The sequence below is a fragment of the Sorex araneus genome, chromosome 9, assembly GCF_027595985.1.
Source record: "Sorex araneus isolate mSorAra2 chromosome 9, mSorAra2.pri, whole genome shotgun sequence".
NCBI lineage: Eukaryota > Metazoa > Chordata > Mammalia > Eulipotyphla > Soricidae > Sorex > Sorex araneus.
The window spans coordinates 64,292,960-64,316,305 of NC_073310.1; the positions used below are offsets into that span (position 1 = coordinate 64,292,960).

The following is a 23,346-nucleotide window of genomic DNA, read 5'->3' on the forward strand; positions in this document are numbered from 1 at the left end:
GTGTGCGGGAAACACCTTCACTCGCACGTGCGCGCGCGCGCGCGCGCACACACACACACACACACACACACGCACACGCGCACACACGCATGTGCCCATTGCCCACGGCAGGCCCTGATGTTCGGGAAGCACCTGTGAGGGGCCCTCACCGCCCCCCACCCGGCAAGACGTAGCCTGCAGCCCTGAGAGGGGGGCGCCGAGCAGAGAAGCTGGGGGTTCCCAGGTCAGACTGCCCCTCCCCCACTCCAGCAGTGAGCGAGCACCCCCCATGGGCGTGGGGGTTGGGGGTGACCCCGTGCAAGCAAGACTGAGGCGGCGTCCAGGACACTGGGCACTGCCCTCACGCCATGGCGATCACAAACAGCTGCCTGCACAGGTGCCGCCTTCCAGAAGAGCCGGCCCTGGCACCCCCACTCCTGCAGGCTGGGCGACCCGCCCCACCACGAACCCCGGAGGGGAGCACTTCCTTTGTTCTGGTCCTTGGGTGGCAAAAGAGGACAATCTTCTTCCCACCAAACTTCAACTTCCTGTTAAATCTGTCTCACCCCAGAGATGAACAAATTCTGAAACCTACGGCCCCTTGAAGATGAGTGCACTTTAAATCACAAGAAAAATAACGTGATTTAGCAATAATAAGATTTACATCCAAATTCTATTGCAAGATGGCAAAAGTCCAACAACACTGAAGGACTGAAAAGTTCATTAAGTGGTTCCATTTTCTTTGAAATATATAAAAATATTTTCTATAAATACTACATAAAAGGCAATGTGAAAATTACCACATTTTACAGAAATAATTAAGTCCGTCTTGCATGGTTCTTTTGGGATCATCTAATCAACTCCCAGGTGTGGGGGGAGTCACTCGAACCCCCTTCCGAGACCGCCGTCTTCTTGTTTAAACTGCAAAAGTGTCTCTGGAACTTACTTTTTCAGCTCGTTCAAAGGAAAGCGAGACAAACCGTCTGCAGTGAGGGGGCTGGGAGCCAGCGCTGGCGGAGTCGACTCTCCGCGTCCCGTCCCTCGCGCGGTCACAGCGCATTGTACTCCACACACTTGGAGGGGTCTGTGGGGAAGTGCTTCTGGCAGATGGTCATCAGCCTCTTCAGTCCCTGTGGAGGTGGAGCAAGCACAGGCTGGTCACACGGGGCCGAACCCTCACTGGCCCCGTGGCCCCAGGGAGGCACGGGCGGCCGGCAATGCCTTGGGTGACTGAGTGGACACACGCGCCCGCGTGGGCACCCAGGACACGGGGAGGGCAGTGCGGCCGGGAGAAGCGAGCCCTGGAAACAGCCACCACGGCCAGCCCTGGCCTGCCCACCGACGGCTCCAATTCCCTGACTCCAGGCAGTGGCCCCGCCTCCTCCGGGCAGGCTCACCAGAGCCCAGGCCTGCAGCTCGGGCAGTGGCGTCACAGGTAAGGCACTGACCCCACGGTCAGCCCTCGGGGGGACTCAGAACAGCGATGTGCAGCACAGACAAGTGAGAGCAGGGACACACAGTCCAGAGCGTCCCAGTGAAACTCCAAACCCAGTTAGTGTGGCGCTTAAACACACACACACACACACACACACACACACACACACACACACACACACACGCAACACGGCAGGTTTCTGGAAAGGGGCGTGACCGATGGCTCCCAGCAGAGCGGGAACATCCATCTTCAGGTGAAACGGACACACTCCGGGTGGCATGGCCGCAGACAATAAACCCACCTTCAGGATGCCTCGTTCTCTGGTTTGTTTTTCCTTTTTGGGCCACACCCGGCAATGCTCAGGGGTTACTGGCTCTGCACTCAGGAATCACCCCTGGCGGTGCTTGGGGGACCCTATGGGATGCTGGGGCTCAAACCCAGGTTTGCCGCGTGCCAGGCAAACGCCCTCCCCGCTGTGCTCTCGCCCGGCCCCAGGATGCCTAGTTCCCAAGCAGGGCGGGGGCGGTCTCGAGCTACTCGCTGTCTCGTAACTCACGTGCTCTGGCCACTGCCACTGCCAAAGCTGAGTCCCTCTGCAGTGCGGAGCAGCCAGAACCCACGGAACTCGCCAGAGGCACGACTACTCCAGGCAGGGACCCGGCCCAGCCCCACCAGGCAGTCACCGCAGGGCGCGCGGGCTCGCTCACCCGCAGTCCGCACCCCGACGTGCGTGGGTGGGCTGTGAGCTTGGGCGACCTCAGCTGGCCTTTCGTTCTCGGTCCCTCCCCAGCGCTTTCCCTCTGCCCAAGCACAAACGTGCCTTGACGTCCTTACGCCCCAAATCACCAACAGGAAGGGCACAAGCGCACCGCCCTGGTCAGCGGCAACTACCGGCTCTCCAGAAGGCCTTGGGCAGCACTGCGCAGCCAGATGCCCCTAGTGGCAGCTTCCCTCTCGGCCGGCCAGTGTCCTGGCGGTGAGGAGGCCACAGCCCGCGCTTTACCGAAACCAGCTGCCACGGGAGTCAGTGAAGCAGCCGCCAACCACAGCAACAGTGAGTATCTGATGACCCTAAGGGATGACTCAGCATCAATTCACGGTGAGGTTTCTCACCTTAGGTTCCCAAAATCCCAACCACCCAGTTCCTACCACAGTGAGAAAAACAATGGAATCCCCCGGCCGACTGGGTGACAACGTTTGGGCTGGAAACAGAAGATCCTGACCATGTCGTGTGCCTGGCGCCTCACTTTTTCTCCCCCAGGAGGATCCAATGATCCCCTGCACTTCCTTAAGCAAGAAGGAGCTGCACCGTGCAGCCGCGCAACCTTTCCTGATACACAAAGTGAACCACGGAAAACAAATGACCTGGCATGTGCCCCTGGAAGGCAGGCTCGAGAGGCGGCGGGAATATCTGAGCAAAACATGATGCCCACAACTAGAGGGCACCTGAGCAACTGTCTGCCGAGGGGACAGGGTAAGGACTGGGAGGGAAGTGGAGGGGTTAACGGGGATACTGGTGGCGGGAAGTTTGCACCGGTGGAGGGAGTGTGATCCATCACTGTATAGCTGAATTTCCAACATGAAAATTTTGTAACTGTATCTCACGGTGGCTCAATAAAAATTGAAAAAAAAAAAAAAAAGGAGCTTCACAATGGAGGGGGGGAGAAGAGGGTGCATCTGTAAGCATCCAGCCCCCGCCCCAGGAGGCCCATCGGGGCCTGGGGCGGCAGACAAAGCCTGAGAAACTTTTGAGAGGACCAACCCCACTACCTGTGTCTCAACAGCGCAGCCTCACAGCCATCACCAAAACTAAAACAACAGGAGTAAGAAGGCCCGGGAAAACCCTGCAGGTCCCATAACACAACAAAAATATCCGTTACTCCTATGACCTGAATTATCTCCTGAAGGACTCACTCAACACCTGTGACACATCACATTCAAACCTCCCGAGACCTTCCTGGAACTCGGGGACGCCCAGACGGTGCAGAGAACTTCACCTCCCACCTCTCTGAGTGTGGCCAGGGCGGGCAAAGACTGGGTAATCGGCCTCTGCTCTTTTTCCCCCGGAGTCCAGAGCGTCCCTGCTCCCAGCCAGCGCCCCCACTGTGGTTCCCAACCAGGAGGCTGCATAATCGAGAGGCTCTCGGCGGGCACCGGGAGCTCCCTACGGGGTCGGTGAAGAGAGAGGCTAAGCCGGGAGAGAAGTGCCCGGTGAGACCCAAACCGCAGCTCCCCCCCGCAGCAGCTGTTCGGAGCAAGTCAGAGGCAGATGGACGCGCCGATTAGGGGAGGTGCCTCCCCTGACCTGCTAGGAGCGGAGTCTCTGGGGCTTGCCCTCACACGAGATGCCTGCGGAGCCGATGCACGGCAGTGAGCACTGCTACAGGAAGGAACTACTCTGACACCTGAAGGGTCTGCTGCTGGATGGTGATGCACGCAGTTCTGGGTCAGAAATGCTCGCCACAGAACAGGACATTTCTGCAAGCAAGTCTGGCGGCACCTAGCAAGGATTTTAAAGGGGCATAATCTCCGGCCAGCACATGGTTATCTTCTACATGCAAATTAATTCTTCCTCTTAGCTCCCTCGGGATTTCGGTTTCCAAGTGCTTGAGAATGCCTAAGCCAGTAAGACAATGAGCGGCTTAGCGACTGCAAATACCCTCTTTTAACAAACGATGGTATTTTTACGGACGACTCATTTCTAGAAAAGCAATAGTCACTTGGTGCCCACGGGGTGCCACAGGCTGCTGTGGGCTCAGGGAACTGGGCGGGGAAGGCAAGGAAACGCCCAGCCTGGTGGGACTATCCTACGAGGAGGGGGCAGGGCAGCAAATGAGAACAGAACACGGGCGGGTATCAGCTGGTGCTGAGTGGGGCGGAGGGAACCAAGGCAGGAGGGGCCTGGGGCTTCCGCTAAGGGCTCGGGAGCGAGAGCCAGAGCCCCCCAGTCTGGGGCGTCACCGCTGGGCTTCCCCGGGCACTGCAGGTGCCAGAGGTGCGGCAGACAGACGCGCGGGCAGCAAGGAGGCCTCAGGGTCCGCAGGGAGAGGGGAGCAAGGGAGGGGCCCCAGCTTCACTCTCAACGGGGGTCCGTCACAGTCCGCAAGGCCAGGCCGGACAGCAGAGCCAAGGGGGGCCCGGGGGCACCTGCAGTCCTCACCTCCACCCTCAGCGAGCCCAGGCCCAAGTCCCTGAGGCCAGCCAGACCGACGAGGTTCTCGGGGAACCCGCCACCCCGTTTCTTCTACTGCACAGGGCTGTCTGGGAGACCCAGGGATTCCTGGCCTCCTCGGAGGGCGCCGTCGGTGAACGCGCCATCCAGGGCAGCCCGCAGGCTTCTGCGCCAACGCACTCCCCAGCCCCTCCTCCCATCCCCCCTCCCTGGCCCACTCACCCTCCGACGAGACCAGCTGCGAGACCAAACCACCAGGCAGCAGATCTGGGCCGAATTTCCCTGAACCCCCCGACCCCACTCCCGCCCAGACGGTGCTGCCCCCCTTCACCCCTGCCCCGGGCACGCACACGCCCTGAGAGGGAGTCTACGGGACAGTTCAGACTGCCCGGCCCGAGGCCCACGCCCCAGGGACTCGCCCCCTCTGCCCTCGTGTTCACGTCTGTGAGACCAGCCCGGCTCCTGCTGTGCTCTCGGCGGCCAGGCGCCACGGTCTGTGACCACAGGACCCGGCCGTGCCCCGCACTCACAGCTCCCAAGGGCTTCCTCGCTGTCCCGGGCAGGTCGGTCCCCGCCGTCGGAAGGGACCATCTCCTTTCCTGGAAGCCCCGTATAATGTCTTGTTGGAGGTCGCCCCCCAGAGTGGTCTGATGGCGAGTCTCTGCGCGTGGGACCTCTTCGTCCAGATCGCCCTTCGCGGTCCCCGGCCCCGCTGCCCACCGCCGCCCCCTCCAGGCCAGCCTCCGCGCGCTCACGGAGAGAACTCTGGACGCCTCCTCAGCTGTTCTCGCAGCTCTTGATCCTCACTGGTGCCTCCATGCGCCTTCGAAAGCTCATTCTCATTCAGATGTTCCCTGGCCCGACCAAGCGCGCCCACGTCCTCCCTGCTAAGGGCGCACTGTGGCAGCGTCCCTGCCCCCGCCACTGCCTCTCTGAGCCCTGTTTTCCTGTGTCTCTCCGGGCGGGCTCACACTAGGAATCCTCACTCTCCAAGCAAGGACCAGGCCCCAATGGCCTCGACATGCCAGTGACTCTGGGTGCAGGGCAAAGGACAGCAAGCTCACGCACCGTGCCACGGAGGAGTGCAAGCTGCTACGAGCTCTGGGTGGGGACTCTCGGGCCCACTTCTCAAGACCCTCCCTCACCACCACCAAAGGGAAACAGGAGTGAGTTAGCAGGCCCTGGGGAGGAGGCCGTCAACTCAGGCACGACTCCCTCAGAAACCAGTCTGCTCCCTGCTCGCGGGTGCCGTGATGCCCACCCTCCCGCAGGGCAGAGGCACAGGCACCCCGACGCTGGGGCCGGCTTTCTCTGCACACTGCCCTCCCCGGGCGGCCTGCTGGTCACTAGGACTCCAGGCCAAGACTCTGCTTCCACAATCTGACCAACCAACTGGACAGTTAAAAATGAGTCCGGGGGCTGGAACGGTAGCACAGCGGGGAGAGCGTTTGCCTTGCACGCAGCCGACCCAGGTTCGACTCCCAGCATCCCATATGGTCCCCTGAGCACCACCAGGGGTAATTCCTGAGTGCAGAGCCGGGAGTAACCCCTGAGCATCGCCGGGTGTGACACAAAAAGAAAAAAAAAGGAGTCCGATGGTGAGTTTTTTTTAATGTGTTTTTAATGTGCTATCACATTAAAAAAAAAACCCTCACTGAAAGCATTATGGAATATTTAGGTAAGAATATCAAATACAAACAGAGTCTGACATATCACGGCACGTAATACGAGACAAAAATCCCGGATAATGAGAGTTGTTTCCAACCGGAGGGGCCAGTGGGCCGTGGGAACACCCGCCTGCAGCCCGCAAACTCCAGGCCTCGCTCCTCAGGACAGCGGCACAGAGAGAGGGGCCGCCGGGCACGGGCGCCTCTGAGTCTGTCCAGCAGAGGACATTTCACCAGGACAGTCGCTCCCCCCTTGCCTCTGGCCTCAGGACGAGCCGGCCCCACCTCGGGGCAGAACCTACGGCGTGGCGAGGCTCCCTGCTACAGTGCTCTCAAACTGCCAATGAACGGCCAAAGTCCTACTAAAGCAAGCGATGAACGTGAACTAAGCGAAAACGTGATGCTCAAAGCACAGAAAGCTTACCATGCAGAAGGCAGCGAGTGACGCCGGGCCGGGCCCGCCGAGCCCCGAGTGAGACTCAGCGAGTGACGCCGGGCCGGGCCCACCGAGCCCCAGGTGACGACTCAGCGAGTGACGCCGGGCCGGGCCCGCCGAGCCCCAGGTGACGACTCAGCACCAAGCTGAGTCCCCCGCAGCGGGGCCCGCCAGGCCCCTCTGGCCAAACAAGAACATGCGCTCACAAGTGCCACGTGAATCGGTGTGTTCGGCAAATGCGAGAATCGATGACCCGCGCCAAGAGTGAGCGAGGTCTGGAGTGCTCCTCATGAGACTATTGGTGCTGCCCTCCAGAGAAACTGGCAAACTGAGGCCCCGAGCACGCTGGACAGAGACGAACACCACGGGCCGCTGCTTTTGAAACCCTACGAAAGCATGCTCGGAATGAGTATCCTCGCACCCCTTTCCCGCCCCCAGAAACCTGCCCTGGGGAGGACCCACGGCCCAGGCCCCGGGAGGAAGGGCTCGGGGATGGACGCCGGCAGCTGGCGGACGGCCAGCTCCCCTCTCCCGCCTCCTCCTCACTCAGGACAAGCGCCCCGAGACGGGAACTGGCCAGAGCTGGCTTCGGGTGACGGGCCTGAGAAAGCCTGGGCGGAATCAAGAGCTCCCGTGACCTGTGTCACGGCAGCTTTACCCAGGCTGGACCAGAGGTGGCTTTACACTGGGCAGAAGAAGTTCCTCCAAGTAACTGGAATCTAAGCCTGCACTGGAGGCGCACTAATGGGCTCCCTGGCCTGGTACGAGAACCCTCCCCACGGTGCGCTCGTCTTCCTGGGGAAACCGACACTTCAAACAACTTGCACAGTTTAAATCTGACACAGGTTTGCATGAGACCAGAAGAAATCACGTTCCCGCAGGAGCGCCCGAGAACTGTTAGGAAACAGTCTGAGCAGGTCTTTCTCGCCGCTGCTTTGAAATTTCCAAATATTATTCCGTACACCCCAAGAGCTCACTGAAATGCTGTCCGAGAACAGGCAAATGAGCCAGGAGTGAGCCGACCCAAAGAGGGCTGCCTTGGGCACGGGGCAGCCCTGGCTTCCAGCGGCTCACGTGCCCCTCCAGGGCAGCAGGGAACCTCAGGAGCTCCGGGTCCGAGTCTCTGCGCCTCCTGCACTATTAAGACGGACACTCCACCCTGCCCGCAGATCATGACCGGGCCCCTGAGACAGCCCAGGGCTAAGATGCCGCCACTGCACTCAGCCACGCCCAGTTCAATCCCTGCATCTGGCCCTCTGAGCACTGCCAGGAGGGAGCCCTGGGCACTGCTGGGTGTAGCCCCCAAACCAAAGAAACAAGAAATAATCACCCCATGGAATGGCTGTCCTAATTCTCTCCTTGGCAAATATCTTAGCCCAGGGAAGCCGGGATCATGTGCTTAGCAGGGTCGCAGACTGGCCTGGAGCTGCACGCACACACGCACGCACACACCTGGAGCTGCCCCCCCACAGACACACATGGGATCCCCTTAAAACACAGTCCCTAGCACCTGGAGCTGCCCCCCCAACACACACACACACACACACACACACACAGGATCCCCTTAAAACACAGTCCCTGGAGCTGCCCCCACCCAACACACACACACACACACACACACACACACACACACACACAGGATCCCCTTAAAGCACAGTCCCTAGCACCCTCCCCCAGGGCAGGGTGCAGCTGCTAGGAGCCCCAGGCAGCACACACAGTCCGACCCTTCACCCTCTGACCCGAGGAGAGGCCTGCCAACCCCACAGCTAATCACCTCCTTAAACGGTTCCATTTCAGGATGCCAAGCTCAGGAAGTAGAGAAGGAACAAGGACAGCCCTAAGGCAGTTTAGAACCAAGAATGCGACTAAAAAAAAAGCAAAGGGACTGGTCACGCTCTTCAGCCCTGAGCTGTGTGACGGATGAGTTTAAGACATCGCACCAGGGCATTACATAATGCAATTTTTTAAAAAAGTGTGCCAGTGTTTTGAAATCATATGAATGAATACTTTTTGGAAAGTAACCAAAATGTTGGCAGTTCGTCAAGTTAAAAAAAAAAGGCAGAGGAGCCTCGCGCCAGACCCCGCCAGCCAAGCCCGAGAGATGCCAGCGTCCGGCCCCATCTCGCCGCCCCATCCCTGCTCACCGCCTCTGGAATGAGCCCATCCACCGAGGGCGGGAACGTGGCACCCAAGTGGCCAGAGACGCGACCAGACTCCGAGACAGTGCCCATGGGCCCATCTGGAGGCTCTGCGGCGTCCGTCCGATCACACTCCCTCCTTCAGGAACTCCCTTCGCGCTGTCCCGCAGGGCCAAGGCTGCCCGGCCCAGACCCCCGCCCCCCACACAGCCAAGGGAGCAGGCGGCACTGCGGCAGCAGACCCAAGGGCCGAGGGGTGGGGGTTTCTGAGCACCTGGCGAGGGCCATGGCATATGAGGGGACATGTCCCACGGGTGACATGTCTCAAGCGTCCCTGGAGAGCCTCTTCCAGTCACCTGCTAAGCCCACAGCAGCCCCCGAGGACCAGCCCGTGGGGTCTCCCTCCTCTTTCAGGTACAGCATGTTAACAATCCCCCTTAATTACCTTGGGGGAAAGGAGACTTTCTTCCCTTCTAATGGGAAGGAACCGGTTTGGGGGAAGAAAAGAAGAACGATGACAATGGAAGAAGGAGAGGTCATATGTTTACCTCCAGGTAAGTCACAAATCACTAAAAATACTAGGTACTAAAAAATTCGGAATCCAGGAAGAAAATCATTCCATAGTTTAAAAAATGAATTGTTTTTAAGACCATCTAATTATGTAAACTTTATACACAGTGGAGCTTGGAAGCTTTGGCTGTGGCATCACTGAACATAATTAACAAATTTAATTATAAGAAACTGCTTTCTATTGCTCAAAACACAATGTTTTTCTCCAATTAAAAGTTTCTGGCCTTCAAGACACTGGTGATTATTTAAAAAATGAACATGTCCTTGAATTTTACAAATATGTGAACTCTACAAATTTTAAAGTTTGTATTAAGGGAGTCAGGTGGATATTACATTTTAAGATGCTAATATATGCGAATGAGGCATAAAGCATGACCCAAATTAACATTTACCACTTGGAATTGAAATACAAATAAAAAGATAATTCATGAATATGGTAATGATGATTCTCTGGCACAAAACCGGAAAGCATTTTATGCATGTTAAGTGAATTTTACATTTTAAGTAAATTTCCCAAGTATCTCTACAAGCTTCAGAATTAATATTCATCAAGTCACCACACAGAAACAAACTGGGATTTTTGACAATTTGACAAAAACTGGATTAGTTGATTTTTCCCCCCTCCCTCACAAAGAAGGAAAACTTAACCCAACAGCAAGTAAGTTTATTTGACATAGATGTAACTTTACCAAAATTACACTTCAGAAACTTGAAGGGAAAAAAATACATGAAATGCATCAGGTCTGTCCATTTACATAAGTACTGTCAGATTCTTAAAGACCAGTCTCATGCAAATTTGTAACTATGGAGGCCCTTTTGGCACAATCAACGCTAAGGCCAGCTGGAAACTAATAAAATAGGATTTGTTGAAAAATACTCAAAATGTGTCGCTCTCCGTTAACTCCTGCGAGCAAAGCTACAGGCGCCCTCCTGGGTGCTGGAGTACTGAGCGCACCTCCCCCCCCCCCCCCCCCCCGCCATGGGCGGGGTGCAAGCACACGCCCCGCCCTTCTGCCAGCCACGAGAGCCACTCCCCCCCAGGCCACTTACCTGGATGTACTTCCGCTGTGTTTCATCATTTAAAACGTGTGCAACGTGCTTGGAGAAGATCTTCTCCCTCCCAGTTCTGGCGTGGATACCGACCATGGTGACACCAATGGGCCAGGGCGCGTTCCCGATGGCCATCTGCAGATAGGCGTCATTGGCCTAGAGGAAGTGTGGCAGGAGATCAGAAAGGGCGGGGGACGTGCCGGGTCAAAAGTCTGTGTCGCACATTTCACCTACTTCCTGCCTGCGTCCAATAACCAGTTCCTGTTATTCAAACAAGAAATTAAAATGCGCGGCGACTGCCCTTCCCAGGACCATAAATGGGCCTGGAAAAGCAGGAGCCAAACCTACGCTGGAGGGAGAACGCCAAGCCTTGCCCTCCAGCCTTGGGCGCTGGCAGCGGGGCACTGGCCGACGGGGCGTGGGACCCGCTCGCTCGTCCGCTCTTAGCGGCCGGCCTCTGGGGAAATTAACAGCCCTTTCTAAACCGAGCCTGCATATCTGGGCGCAAGAAATAGGGGAAAGCAACCACGACACTCAGCGCCCTGAAGGGCCGGGGGGAGGCCGAGGAGCCCCAACAGCTTCACTTCAAACCACTATGCCGTCACTCTGTCCTGCCGAGTTTGAGTTTTGTTTTCGGACATCCCCTCCCCTCCCCTCCCCACCGCCCCGCTGGGGACAGAAGCCAGGTGGTTCGCACACAAACCAAGAGCCTTTCCCCCGGGTGTCAGCTCTCTGGCACTCAGATCCATTTTCAAAACTCCACACCAGGAGGCTCACAGGAAAAATGCATCTACACTACACATGAATTAGCTCTGTTCAATTCCACCAAAGTTAATTTTCAAAGCGCATACGTTCATTTTGTTCACTGATTACTATGTAAATATTTAAAGAAAACGCTAGAAAGTAGGTCGAGTTCTCCCTATGGACACTTCTGCCTAGGACGGGGCGGGAGGCGCTCGCCTTGCACGTGGCCAGCCCTCGCTGGTCCCACACCCTAGAGGGTCCCTGAGCAGTCAGGTCGCTAAGCACTGCAGGGGGAAGTTAAAAAGCTGAAAGCCAGGGCGACAGCGGCTGGGTGGGAGACGGGCTCTCCATTCCCGTGACCAAGGAATTTGAATTTTTTTATCTTTTTGTGGCGTCTCGATGGCAGGCTGATCCATCCATTCACCCTTATGAAAGGCCCTAAGAATGTAAACGGCGGCTGTAAACTGAGCGTCTCAGACGGCGGGAGATCCAGCCACGCCTCGAAGCCCCACTAGGGCAGCCGCCCGGCACCCAGGGAGGCGGCGAGCCCGGGCGACACACAGGCCTGAGCAGTGTCCCGCCCTGGGCCGACCCAGCCTCTCCTCAACGGGCAGCAAGGCCCACCCCTCCCTCCTGCCCCCAAGGGTGGGCTGGGGAATCCCCTGCCCTGGCACGGGCGTCAGGGGCTGCAGGGGGCCGCAGCGGGGTCCCTGGGCCAGAGAAGGAGAGACAGGCTCTGCTGGCCGGCCTGGACAATGAACCCATGCAGCCGTGTTCTGTGGAAATCCGTCCAAGGATTTCCCGCCAGCTGTGATTTTGAATTTCGATCCCACTAGTAGTAAAATGAACATCGGTCTGTGCATCACCGGCCATTGAAGCTGGCACCAGAGCGACTAGGAACCTACTGTGGAGCCTGGAGGCGCGTTCCCCAGAGGCGCTTCCCCCCAAGCTCTGCCCAACAGAGGACACTGGGGCCTGCGCCCCGCGTCGGCCACGCACCTTCACGTACTCCCTCTGCAGCATGAACTTAATAATGTCTGTTATGGACTCCTTGATGTCGGCGGGGAGATTCTGCAAAGGAAAGTTTAAAAATCAAAAAACAGCATGACTTGCTCTGCCAGCTCCCAAGCAGGACGGGGCGAGGGGGTGGGGGGGCAGGGGTCCGAGAAGCCTCACCCTCTTCCGCAGCTTCCGGAACAGGGGCCGGAGGTAGGACTCGGTCTGCTTCTGGGTGGCGCTGTTGAGCTTGCCCTGCACGCTGCGCTTCACGTAGTCCTCGCGGGCGTTCAGTTCCTTGGCCCAGACGCCCAGGAGGAACTGCGGGAGGGACAAGGTCAGGTGGCGCCACCTAGTGGTCCAACGTGCTCAAAAGTTTGCACACACAAAACCTCGTCTGAGACCTCGTCTCCAACCCAGCAACCACGTGCGTATCTCGTGTGTTCTGACGTGGCACCTTGGCGTGAGGCGAGTCCCTGTCCTGCGTACTGTCCTAGCTGAACATGGCCCATCTCGGGCACGGAGAGAATCCCAGGCGCAGGTGCCCTGGTTCGATCCCTGACGCCCTCACTATCCCCCAAACGCCACCAGCAGAGCCAGGGCTAGCACCCAAGCACTGGGCCCACCCCGGCCCCCGAGCGCAAGAACCCCGCATGCCGGCAGGAACTGTCTGCAGGCGCCTCCTGCAGCAGGGCCGGAGCAAGCGGGAAGGCGCCCGCCTGCACTCGGCCAACCCAGGCTCCAGCCCAGCACCGATAGGGTCCCCTTGGCCCTCCAGGAGTGGCCCCCGAGCACAGAGCCAAGAGGAAGACTGAGCACTGCCGGGTCTGGCTCCCCCCCACCCGGAGCCGAGCGCCCGCACCTTCAGGAACTTGGTGATGATGTCCATGTCCTTGTGGTCGTCGCCTGTGCCGAGCGACTCTCCCAGGGCCTGGAGGAGACAGTGTCCTGCCCTGAGTGAGGAGCAGACCAACACTGCCCGTGTTCTACGGCCCGGCCTCCCACAGAGCCCCCCTGGCGCGGGCCGGCCCCCCTCGGACAGCTCGCTCCCGCCTCGCGCCAGGCCAGAGAAGCTGAGAGGGAGCGAGAGCTGAGGGCAACACATTTGGGGGAGCAAAAAGCTTCTAACTTAAAGACAACGGCATCGGTTTCTCCAAGTGGTGGGTGTACGAGAAGCCACCAAGCTGAAGCCCGGAGGGGCCAACTGTAGGGGTCTCCGAGAGGGCGCCGGGGGACAGCTCTCCGGGCAAGCATGAGCCCAAGGGCTCCAGCCCGGCGCCACGGCACCTCTGCCCTCAGAGTCCCCGGGAGAGAGGCCCAGAGATGGTCCAGGGGACGAGAGGCCTCCGGGGCACGTGGGGGCCCTGACTCAATCCCAAGGGCCACAGCACATGCTGGGGTGACCTGACGCCCACGGCCTGGGTATCACTGACGAGCGGGGAAAATGCTGTGACAGGGACCAGGGAGGAGGCCGCGGGGCAAAGCTCCAGCTCTGGCACCGGGAAGCACTGCCAGGGGGCCTGGCAGCCCTGATCCTCAGGCCGCACCGAGCAGTACCAGGAGGGGCCCCGGGCCTGCGGAGCCCCTCGGGAGACTCCTCTCAGCGCCCGCCCCAACACAGACCTCAAGCCGAGCTGCTCACGCTGGCTGCGCCAGAGAACGCCCAGCAACGGGCACAGCTGAGCGGGACGGGGCGGGCGGCCCCCCAGGCTCCCCTCTCGGGCGGGGCCCGCTGCAGGGCGCAGCTCTGGGAACCAGGCCTGGCTCACGCCGACACCCACAGGGTCCGGCTGTGCTAAGGCTCTCTGAGTCACTCCACACTCGGCACCCGGGAAACCGAAAGCGAGATGCTGCCAAGCGCCTGCGGGCCCGGGGCCAAGACGGTGGCACAGGCTGGGGACAACAGCCACCGCTGGGACAGCTGGAAGGCGCCACAGAAGCCGGGCTCCTGGGAGCAACACGCCCCAGTCTGTCACAGCCCTGTCTGTGCCACCCCAGTCAGGCAGTGAGCAGCACCGAGCACACCCACGGGCGTCACGCAGCGCTGGGGCGTGGGGGTTAATCGCCAAACACCCGCAACGGACCAGAAACGGAGAGGGCAGGACTGCGCGGCCCACAGCCTCCCGCACAGCAACAGAGCAGCCGTCAGGGGGCAAGGGGGGGTGAGGAGGAGGTGCTGGTAGGGAGGAGGGGGAGCATGGGGAGGAGGGGGAGCAGCAGGAGGAGGGGCTGGGGGAGGACGGTGAGTGGTGGGGAGGAGGGGAGCAGCAGGAGGAGGGGCTGGGGGAAGAGGGGAGTGGTGGGGAGGAGGGGGAGCAGCAGGAGGAGGGGCTGGGGGAGGAGGGGAGTGGTGGGGAGGAGGGGAGCAGCAGGAGGGGCTGGGGGAGGAGGGGGAGCAGCAGGAGGAGGGGCTGGGGGAAGAGGGGAGTGGTGGGGAGGAGGGGGAGCAGCAGGAGGAGGGGCTGGGGGAGGAGGGGGAGTGGCGGGGAGGAGGGGAGCAGCAGGAGGAGGGGCTGGGGGAGGAGGGGGAGTGGCGGGGAGGAGGGGGAGCTGCATGAGGGGGAGGGGAGCGGTGGGGAGCAGTGGGGGAACGGGGCCGGGCTCACCTCCAGCTCTTCGATTGTGGTGTTCTCCTCGTGCACCTTGAGGTCGTTCTGCGTGTCCTCCTCGCCGGTCTCCTGGCCGCCCACGAGCTCGTTGAGGTACTGCTGATCGATCTTATCCAGGGCCGCTTTCAGGTCGTTCCTCAGCCCCTGGAAAAGGCCGACACTTGTATCTGGAAGAAATTTCACTAACGTTCCTCTTCTGGTTTCTCCCTTTGTGTCTGTTTTGCTCCGTGTGGAGTGGAAAGACAGACCGGCTAAAATTCCAATTGATTATACAGTTATCGTCGCTGGGCATCCAAAGTTAATATTGAAAATTTTTCATCAAAGCAATTTGTCGTTGATTTAAGGTATCAGGTGTAGGAGCTGGAGCGATAGCACAGCGGGGAGGGCATTAGCCTGGCATGCGGCCAGCCCAGGTTCGATTCCCAGCATCCCATAAGGTCCCCTGAGCACTGCCAGGAGTGATTTCTGAGAGCAGAGCCAGGAGTAACCGCTGAGCATCGCCAGGTGTGACCCAAAAAGAAAAAAAAAAGTATCAGGTGTAGGTAAGCCACAGAATAGAAGTGTCACAAAACACTCTATATATGACCCAGGACTGGGCTTCAGAATAAAGAATTTCTATAGTCTAAGAGGAAAGACTTGGAAAGTAATCGAAACACAAACAGCACGCACACACAAACTACAAGGAAAAAGTCAAGGTCAGCCCATCTAGAGGAAGAGGCTCGGTCCCACGTGACTGGAGAGAAGGGTGAGAAGGCAGGAGGCCAGCAAGAGCACACGATCTGCCGACCAGAAACAGAACAGTTCTCGTAAAGCTTAACCTAAACGATTCTTTAGCGGTCCTACTCTGAATGTTTACCCAAGAGAAATAACACGGGCACCTAAACTGTTTACTAAAACCTCTTACCAGATTTTATTCCTAGCAGCTCGAGGTTACAAAGACATTGTGACAGTGCACACAACTGGTATCAGAAATGAAAAATACACAGACACAAGAAAAGTGACCAGCAAAAAAAGTCAGAAAGGGCCTGACACATACTCTCGAGTCCAACTTCGAACCTCTGCAGCCCAGGAGCTTGCCGGGAGGGAAGGCGCAGCTCACGGCCCTGGGTCTGGCAAAAGGCACAGAACTGCCAGGCCTGCACGCGCCACGCTTTGCTCGGAAACAGACATTCCGCGGGGAGGAGCAGGCAGTGCACACCTCCATCCGAGAGCGCCGCCAGTCGGACGCTGCCGGCTCCACGCTGGCCTGGACTAGGCGCCAAGGACCACTCGGCCTGACAGACTTCTCACCTTGTTGACTTCCGGTGTAAGAATCTCGATCTTCCTCAAGCGCTGGAAAGCATCATAATCAGTCTCCCCAAACAGCCGGATGGGCTCTCCTCTTTCTCTCAGCCTTCTGATAACCTGCACAGAAAATCGCCACCAGTCAACAGCAGCCCTAGTTAGACGGCGGGTGCTTATTCGGAACACAGGTGGAGAGAGTGCCGTGAGGGGTAGACTGAGCTATCGCACCTTAAATAACCCTCGGGGACTTGAGACTTCCATTTCAGGGATGTGCTTGAATACACAATCAATGTCCTTGAGTACATAAGGAAGCACGAAGAAAGGAGGGGATGACAATATTCATAACCAGAAAAGGGAAATCAAGTCTGGAGTCTGATCATTCAATGAGCACAGCCAAGACTCAGCACTGACTCGCTCCCCCAGGCCCCCCAGAATGGAAGGGCAGCGGCGAGAGAGGGTCTCTCGGGCCTCGGGCGCAGACAGCAGCCCCCGTTCTGACGTGGGTCACACTGGGTTGCACGGTACCTTGTCATGCACTCACCACTGTACTGCACTTTCGTCTTCTACACTCGTTGCATACATGCTGTATTTCATCTAAACAGAAAAAGGACTGGGGTCCCCCCTTCTGTGGTCCTTCACACCCCCACTGCCATGGGACCAGAAATCACTTGTGGTGCTGGGGGGCGACAGACGAGGGGGAGTGCAAGGGCGGGGCACAGGGACGGGATGGGGAGATGGATACTGGGAAATGCAAACCTCAGGCTGCAAGGCGGGCGCTCTGAGCCAGGGCCCCGGCATGGCTGGGGTGGGACCCCTTACCCAGGGTTTGAACTTGGTTGTTCCTACCTGGCCTCTACTAGGCCCAGCCCTAAATAGCTCAGGCGAGTACACCCCACAATATATCATCACAGAATTGCTTCATAGGTTTCATTAATGACAGGTGAGATGTGATTATTATCATCATGAGATCCAAGTACAAGATAAAACTTAACGTGATATACTTTAGATTCCAGAGTTGAAAACTTCCATATGTACATGAGAAAGGCATTTTATTAATGGGTTTTTATTTACATAGGTCAAAATCATAGTCACAAACTGGTTCTTACTGATTTCCTGGTCATTCTATTTACCATTTCTTACAGTTTTGTCGGAATAAGCAGTATAAAGTAAGTTTGTCATGTGCCTGAGAGGGCAGGTTGGGGTCGGGAGGGAACTGGGGGTACTGGCGGAGGAAGCTCACACTGGTGGTCACACTGGTGGTGCTGGAACACTGTATGCTTGAAACAACTGTATGATGAACAAATAAATTACGGAATGATTTACAATTTTAAAAAATTGTAAGAACAAAATTTTTTCAAGTTTAGGAGAATGTAGTCTGAAAAAAAAATTTTCAAAAAATTAAAATAGGAGTCGCCGCCCATGAACCGCCTCTCTGGCTCTTGATCGAGTTGCTTAATGGCCACGATCCCAGAGACTCAGACACAAATCTCGGAACCCAGTGGCTTCTGGCAGAAATCCCTCCATATTTAATTATTAAAAGCTCAGAATTCCAAAATCGCGCGGCCGCTACCACAGCCACACGACATCATATGCTGTTCATAATCAGCAATAGAAGACAGTGTCTAATGCTGCCTTTCGGCAGATCTAAATGTTGGGGGGAAATCTCAAATAACAATGGTGGGTCCAGTGTCGAAATACTGAATGTAATCCGAGCAGAGAGAGAGTAATGTGGACATCATCTGCCACACACGTAGGGGGAGGGTGTGGGAGGGGGTGTTTTGGTGGTAGAAAACGTGCACTGGTGAAGGGACGGGTGTTTCACCATTGTATGACTGAGACTTAAACCTGAAAGCTTTATAACTGCTCTCACGGTGATTCAATAAATAAATTTTAAAAATAGGTAAAAATAATATATCCAAGAAAGCAAAGATTAATTTAGAACACTGTGGAAAAAAACAGCCAGCTACACCGTGTTTTCTCCGGTGCGACAGATAACCCTCTTTAGGAAACAGTGACACGTGACTCGCCGGAAAGCTCTGCAGGTGAACGAGGCCAGACGCCTCCACACGACACAGACACTTACCTCCTGCCTAGAGAGAGTCATAGGTAACTTTTCCTCTGCCAGCTCGAGCTCTAAGACGGGATTGGATGCAGTGAGCGGGGTCTGGTCCTCCTCTTTGGGCTGTATCTGCATCAGTGGCCAGAAGAAACAAAATTCAGGCTTTAAGAAACGAGCAGTCCGGTTCCGAGTCACCCCGCATTACGGCAGCCATTCGCTGGAACCAAACATGTCTGAAATGGGGACAGCTTCCTAACGCCCTGGGTGGGGCTCAGCCTTGTGTGCATGCTTTCCAGAGCGGCTCAGACGGGTCCATTCCAGGGGCACACAAGCAGAGGGCAGGCAGGTGGGGGCGGCATTCCTGATTCCAGAAACGGCACCTGAGTACAACCAGCTCCAAACCGAGTATCTCAAGGGGTGAAATCAAAGGCTCCCTTTCTCCCGAATGGCAAGAATTTTCCTTTTTTCCTGAAACACAATGCACTTGCTGCTTCACTCCCTGACAAAGGGCATCATCCTGGGTGACTGTCTGATCCTCGATGTGGGTTCAGAGGAGACTGACACTTTCCCACAGAAGCCTTGACGCCTCGCGCTCCAGCCTGCTCTTCTCCCAAAGGCAGAGAACTCTGCAAAAGGTCCCCACCACGCAGGGCGAACTTGCCCTTAGACCCTGAACTCGGCGGGTGGAAATGCAGCACCTCTCTATCCATGCCAGAGAAAGGGGAGACACTCTTGTTCCTACGAACCCAGGGGGAATCTCTTCATGTCTGTCCTGAGTTTGCTGCCCAAATTTAGGGAACCGGAATTCAGCAATTTACAAGGCCCAGTGTGTGTTCTGTAAAGACATTAGAACACAATTCCCATATTCCCACAGGACCCTAAGACAAACCTAAAACAATGCGGAATAAGGCATTTTTAAATGCGGGAGGGCGAACATCAACATTAAGAAACATTCAGTTAAGAAGGTTTGCAGCTAAAATATAATTCCTAGTCTACAGGTTATAACCATAAACTGTATTTATGTCTGCAAGGATACTATTTATCAGTGTTAACAGTTTGAACAGAAATCTTAAGGTACTAAACTGCATCATTTCACAAATCAAGATAGCATAATTTCACACCTCTATAAAGGAATTAGATACAAGTTTTCATTACTGCCAAGAAAATATTTAGATTTGGGGAGTTTGTTTCTGGTTTTGGGTCGTATTCGGTGGTGCTCACTGGGGCTGACTCCTGGCTCTACGCTCAGGGATCACTCCTGGCAGGCTCAGGGGACCATCTGGGATGCCGGGGATCGAATCTGGGGTTGGCTGCAAGCAAACGCCCTACCCACTATACTACTGCTCCAGCCCCTACATTTTTTTTTAGAAAGGAAAATATTTGTTTGCTTTGTAAACATCAAATCACCCATCTCCCAACAGCTCTGGATGAGAATCTTTTCAGGACAGAACGGCAGTTCCCTGTAGGGAGAGGCAGGACACTGCCAGCTGGACCCCACTTTTCCAGAATATTTCCCCGCGATTACTCTGCTTTTCTCTCCCATCTATAAGCAACAGAGCGCTGCCATCTCTACTAAGCAGACACGTAGGGCAGAACTGCCGCCACGTTCAGTGGCTTCCCGAGCTGATCAGAAAGCTGGGAAGGTTCCGGTTCCAGGACCGGGGCAGCAACAAGGCGGAGGAATCCGCAGACTGTGCCACGCTGGGAGGGGATGAGGGTCCAGCCTGACGTCCACGGACCGTTATTTACAGAAAACTCAAGTATTTAGTTTCCTAAACATGAGGCATACTGGAAACATCCACGTTAAGACTGTCGTATCTAGAAATACAGGTACAACACTTCCCTTCTCCCAACACTACAGAATAAAAACCAAATGCACATACATACCACCTGCATTCACATGCTTCCTCCTCGAAACGCTAGGCCACACCACTTCCAAAACTGTCTCCCGCTACATGCACAAGGGTATTATTTCATAGTGATGTTTCATGAGCAAAAAGCTTATTTCAAACTTATGATATGGCAAAAAAATATTTCAACTGAACCTCTGAATTTTGGTTTTTAAATTATTAAGTCAGATAGCTTTTCCTTTAAAATAATTTAAATATAACTTCATCTCAGAACCTTTAACCCCTCCCAATAAAAACCCCAATATCTTATCCAACTAGGTAATTTCACTCACAGCTTCTAAAATAGGCAAAACTTTTATTTTTGGTTTAAGTTAAGGTTTAAATCTCAGCCAATTCATTTGCTTCGAAGAATTATTTAAAAACTATGTTTTCTGTCCAATAGACTAAAGCAGTGTTTGCAATGTAACACCTTATTAAATAACAAAAGCATAAACATGTAACATGGCTCTAATTTCAGGCATTGATATGCAGAGCCAAAAAAGAATTACTAACAATTTAAACATAAAAATCAATGGCTTAAAGTATTTAGAAGAAAGCAGCTAATATCACCGCTGTTGAATGAGTAAGACTTTTGAACTCTTTAAAAATAGACTTTTATTGGGAGAGGCGGCGGGGAGTGGTCGTGGAGATGAAAATGAAGAACTATCAGATCAGGACTTAATTCTTTTTTTAAAATTCAAGCTTTGATCTCAAGCCACTTCATGCTGTCCACAAAAAGCCAAACCATTCCAAGCCAAAAGTCATGCACATATTTTCCTGAGTTCAGATAAAAAGAGAAAAGAAAAATCAAAACCAAATACTCGTACCTCTCCAGATGGCTTCTCACTTACAGGCTAATGTATAACATTGATAAATTGAACAAAGATCAATAATTTTGTCACTTTAACAAGTACAGAAATTTAAACTCAGACACAACTGAACACAGGAGAGCAGATTTCCTACCTTGTAGCCACATCTTTCAAAATACGCCTCCTCTTCTTTTTTTGTGAGTTCACTGCGCTTGAAATATTTTTTATTTTCCTATTGAAGAAAAAAGTAAGTTAACAATGCATCCTGGATAACAAAATTTCTTGATCCATCATCAAGACATGCCTTCAGAAACGGAAAGCATTCCTTAGTCTTTCGAGAACTTGGCACTTTTATTCCTATAGTGTACTGACTTCCATGACACGCACTGCCCCACCCCCCACACTGGTGTACATGCTGACAGGACAGAAATACTGATGGCGTAATCTGACCAGGCATGGCCAACAGCAAAGAAACAGTGCCCCCAACATATATATATATATATATATATACACACACACACACCCACACATATGTATTCCAAATGTTTACACTGTCGAAATTCAATATCCCAATGCCTAAGTAAAAAGATGATTTCTACAAATGGATTCTTATGTCTATACAGCACATGCAATAGGATGCCCCTAATTTTCTCCAATCAGAAGCAATCAAAAACAGTAAGACATCCTAAATCCCCGTCCTGAGAGCTCCGGAGTGTTCAAATCCTTGTCACCTGAAAGTGATTCCTCGTAATTACATTAATCAACTCCTAAAATCATCTCCATGATCTAGGATGGTTCCTTTTTTTGTTTTGTTCTTCGTTTTTTTTCGGGAGGCAGCGGGGGACCATACCCAGCAGTGCTCAGGTCAGACCCCTGGCTCTTGCCCTCGGGGGTAACTTCTGGCAGGGCTCAGGGGACCCTACAGGGTGCCAAGAACCAAGCCCAGGTTGGCCAGTGCAAGGCAATCGCCCTGCCCCGCCATACTCTCTCCTGGCCCCCTACCACTGTTACTCGTGGACTTCCAGCTGCACTTCTGTGTTCTAAACAGGAGCATCGGCTGTTAGGGAAGATGAAGTCATGGGCGGTCGGGGACAGTATCATGCTAAGTGCAGTGGGTCAGAGAGAGAGGGACACTGAATGGCTGCACTCATATGTGGAATATACAGCAACATGAGGCTAACCCCTAGGGACAGCAGGCACAGGGCCAGGAGGACGGCCCAGGGCGGGACGCCTGCCTCGGGAGCTGGCGGGGAAGGGGTCACCGAGTCAGTGACGGCTGGCGGGACCCTGGGGATGGGGCATGTGTGCCCAGAGTCGAGAAAGGACCAAGCGTGACGGCCTCTCAGTGTCTGGGATGCCCAGAGGTGGAGAGAGAGAAGGAAGGCGCCCGCCACGGAGGCAGGGGTGGGGCGGGGGTGGCGGGGCGCATGCTGGGGACACTGGCGGTGGAGGGCCGGGTGGCCGAGCACTGCGTGACTGCAACTCGATCACGAAAGCTGCGCCTGTGATTCAGTTAAAGCAGAACCCCGGGAGCACGGCAGTGCGCACCTGCCGTCCGGCACTGAGGCCGGGCGCGGGGCACCTCTCCCGCCGGCGCGGGGGGGGCAGGGGTGGCCGGGCCCCCGCAGCCCTGCCGGGGGTGGGGACAGGCCTCCCGCGGGCCCCCCGCAGCCCTGCCGGGGGGGGGGGGGACAGGCCTCCCGCGGGCCCCCGCAGCCCTGCCGGGGGTGGGGACAGGCCTCCCGCGGGCCCCCCGCAGCCCTGCCGGGGGTGGGGACAGGCCTCCCGCGGGCCCCCCGCAGCCCTGCCGGGGGTGGGGAAAGGCCTCCCGCGGGCCCCCCGCAGCCCTGCCGGGGGTGGGGACAGGCCTCCCGCGGGCCCCCCGCAGCCCTGCCGGGGGGGGGGGGGAAAGGCCTCCCGCGGGCCCCCCGCAGCCCCTGCCGGGGGACAGGCCTCCCGCGGGCCCCCGCATCCCGCGGCCCGCGCCCTCACCACCAGCAGGTTCCTGTCCTCCACCAGCTGCCGCTTCCGGAGGATCTCCGACTTGAGCACGTCCATCCTGCCGCCCCCGCGCCCGCCCGCGGGTCCCCGCCGCGGCCCCCACACCGGGAAACCGACGACAACAACAACTCCCAGAGCCGCTTCCGGCGGAAGTGCGGGGCACCGAGAGGTGGGGAGAGAGCGCCGTCCGGCGCCGCCAGTGAGCGAAGCCGCGGAGGGTGCGCGCGCCCCCTGGCGCCGCCTCCCGGGAGCGCGGCTGGAGTGACCGGGTGGAAGGAGCCGGACGGGGGCGGGGGTGGGGGGAGGGGGGGCACTGACAGGCGCCCTGGCCCACGTGACTGCACCTGTCCGCTCAGGAACTCGCATTCAGCTCCTTTCTTCCTTAATTTTTTTGGCTTTTTGAGTCACATCCAGCGATGCTCAGGGGGTCCTCCTGGTTCTGCACACAGGAATTACTCCTGGCGGCGCCCTAAGGGATGCCGGGGCTCGAACCCGGGTCAGCCGCGGG

The 23,346-nt window shown here is 56.3% G+C and overlaps 1 protein-coding gene across 4 annotated transcripts; it reads right to left on the reverse strand.

Moving 5' to 3' along the window:
- Nucleotides 1–633: 633 nt before the first annotated feature.
- PRPF18 (pre-mRNA processing factor 18) lies at nucleotides 634–22,979 on the reverse strand. Of its 4 annotated transcripts, none has more exons than XM_055147332.1 (11): nucleotides 22,830–22,979; nucleotides 20,992–21,069; nucleotides 20,856–20,882; nucleotides 18,164–18,268; nucleotides 16,087–16,200; nucleotides 14,794–14,940; nucleotides 13,050–13,118; nucleotides 12,368–12,508; nucleotides 12,191–12,262; nucleotides 10,448–10,603; nucleotides 634–1,109 (listed from the first exon to the last, which is right to left on the reverse strand). In XM_055147332.1, exons 1-11 carry the CDS (start codon nucleotides 22,893–22,895, stop codon nucleotides 1,029–1,031), a joined length of 1,056 nt encoding a protein of 351 aa, XP_055003307.1. In that variant the 5' UTR covers nucleotides 22,896–22,979; the 3' UTR covers nucleotides 634–1,028. The 4 variants fall into 4 exon arrangements, with proteins under 4 accessions (XP_055003307.1, XP_055003310.1, XP_055003306.1 ...); XM_055147331.1 differs by lacking the exon at nucleotides 634–1,109 and adding an exon at nucleotides 6,838–7,075; XM_055147335.1 differs by lacking the exon at nucleotides 20,856–20,882.
- Between the last annotated feature and the right edge of the window lie 367 nt (nucleotides 22,980–23,346).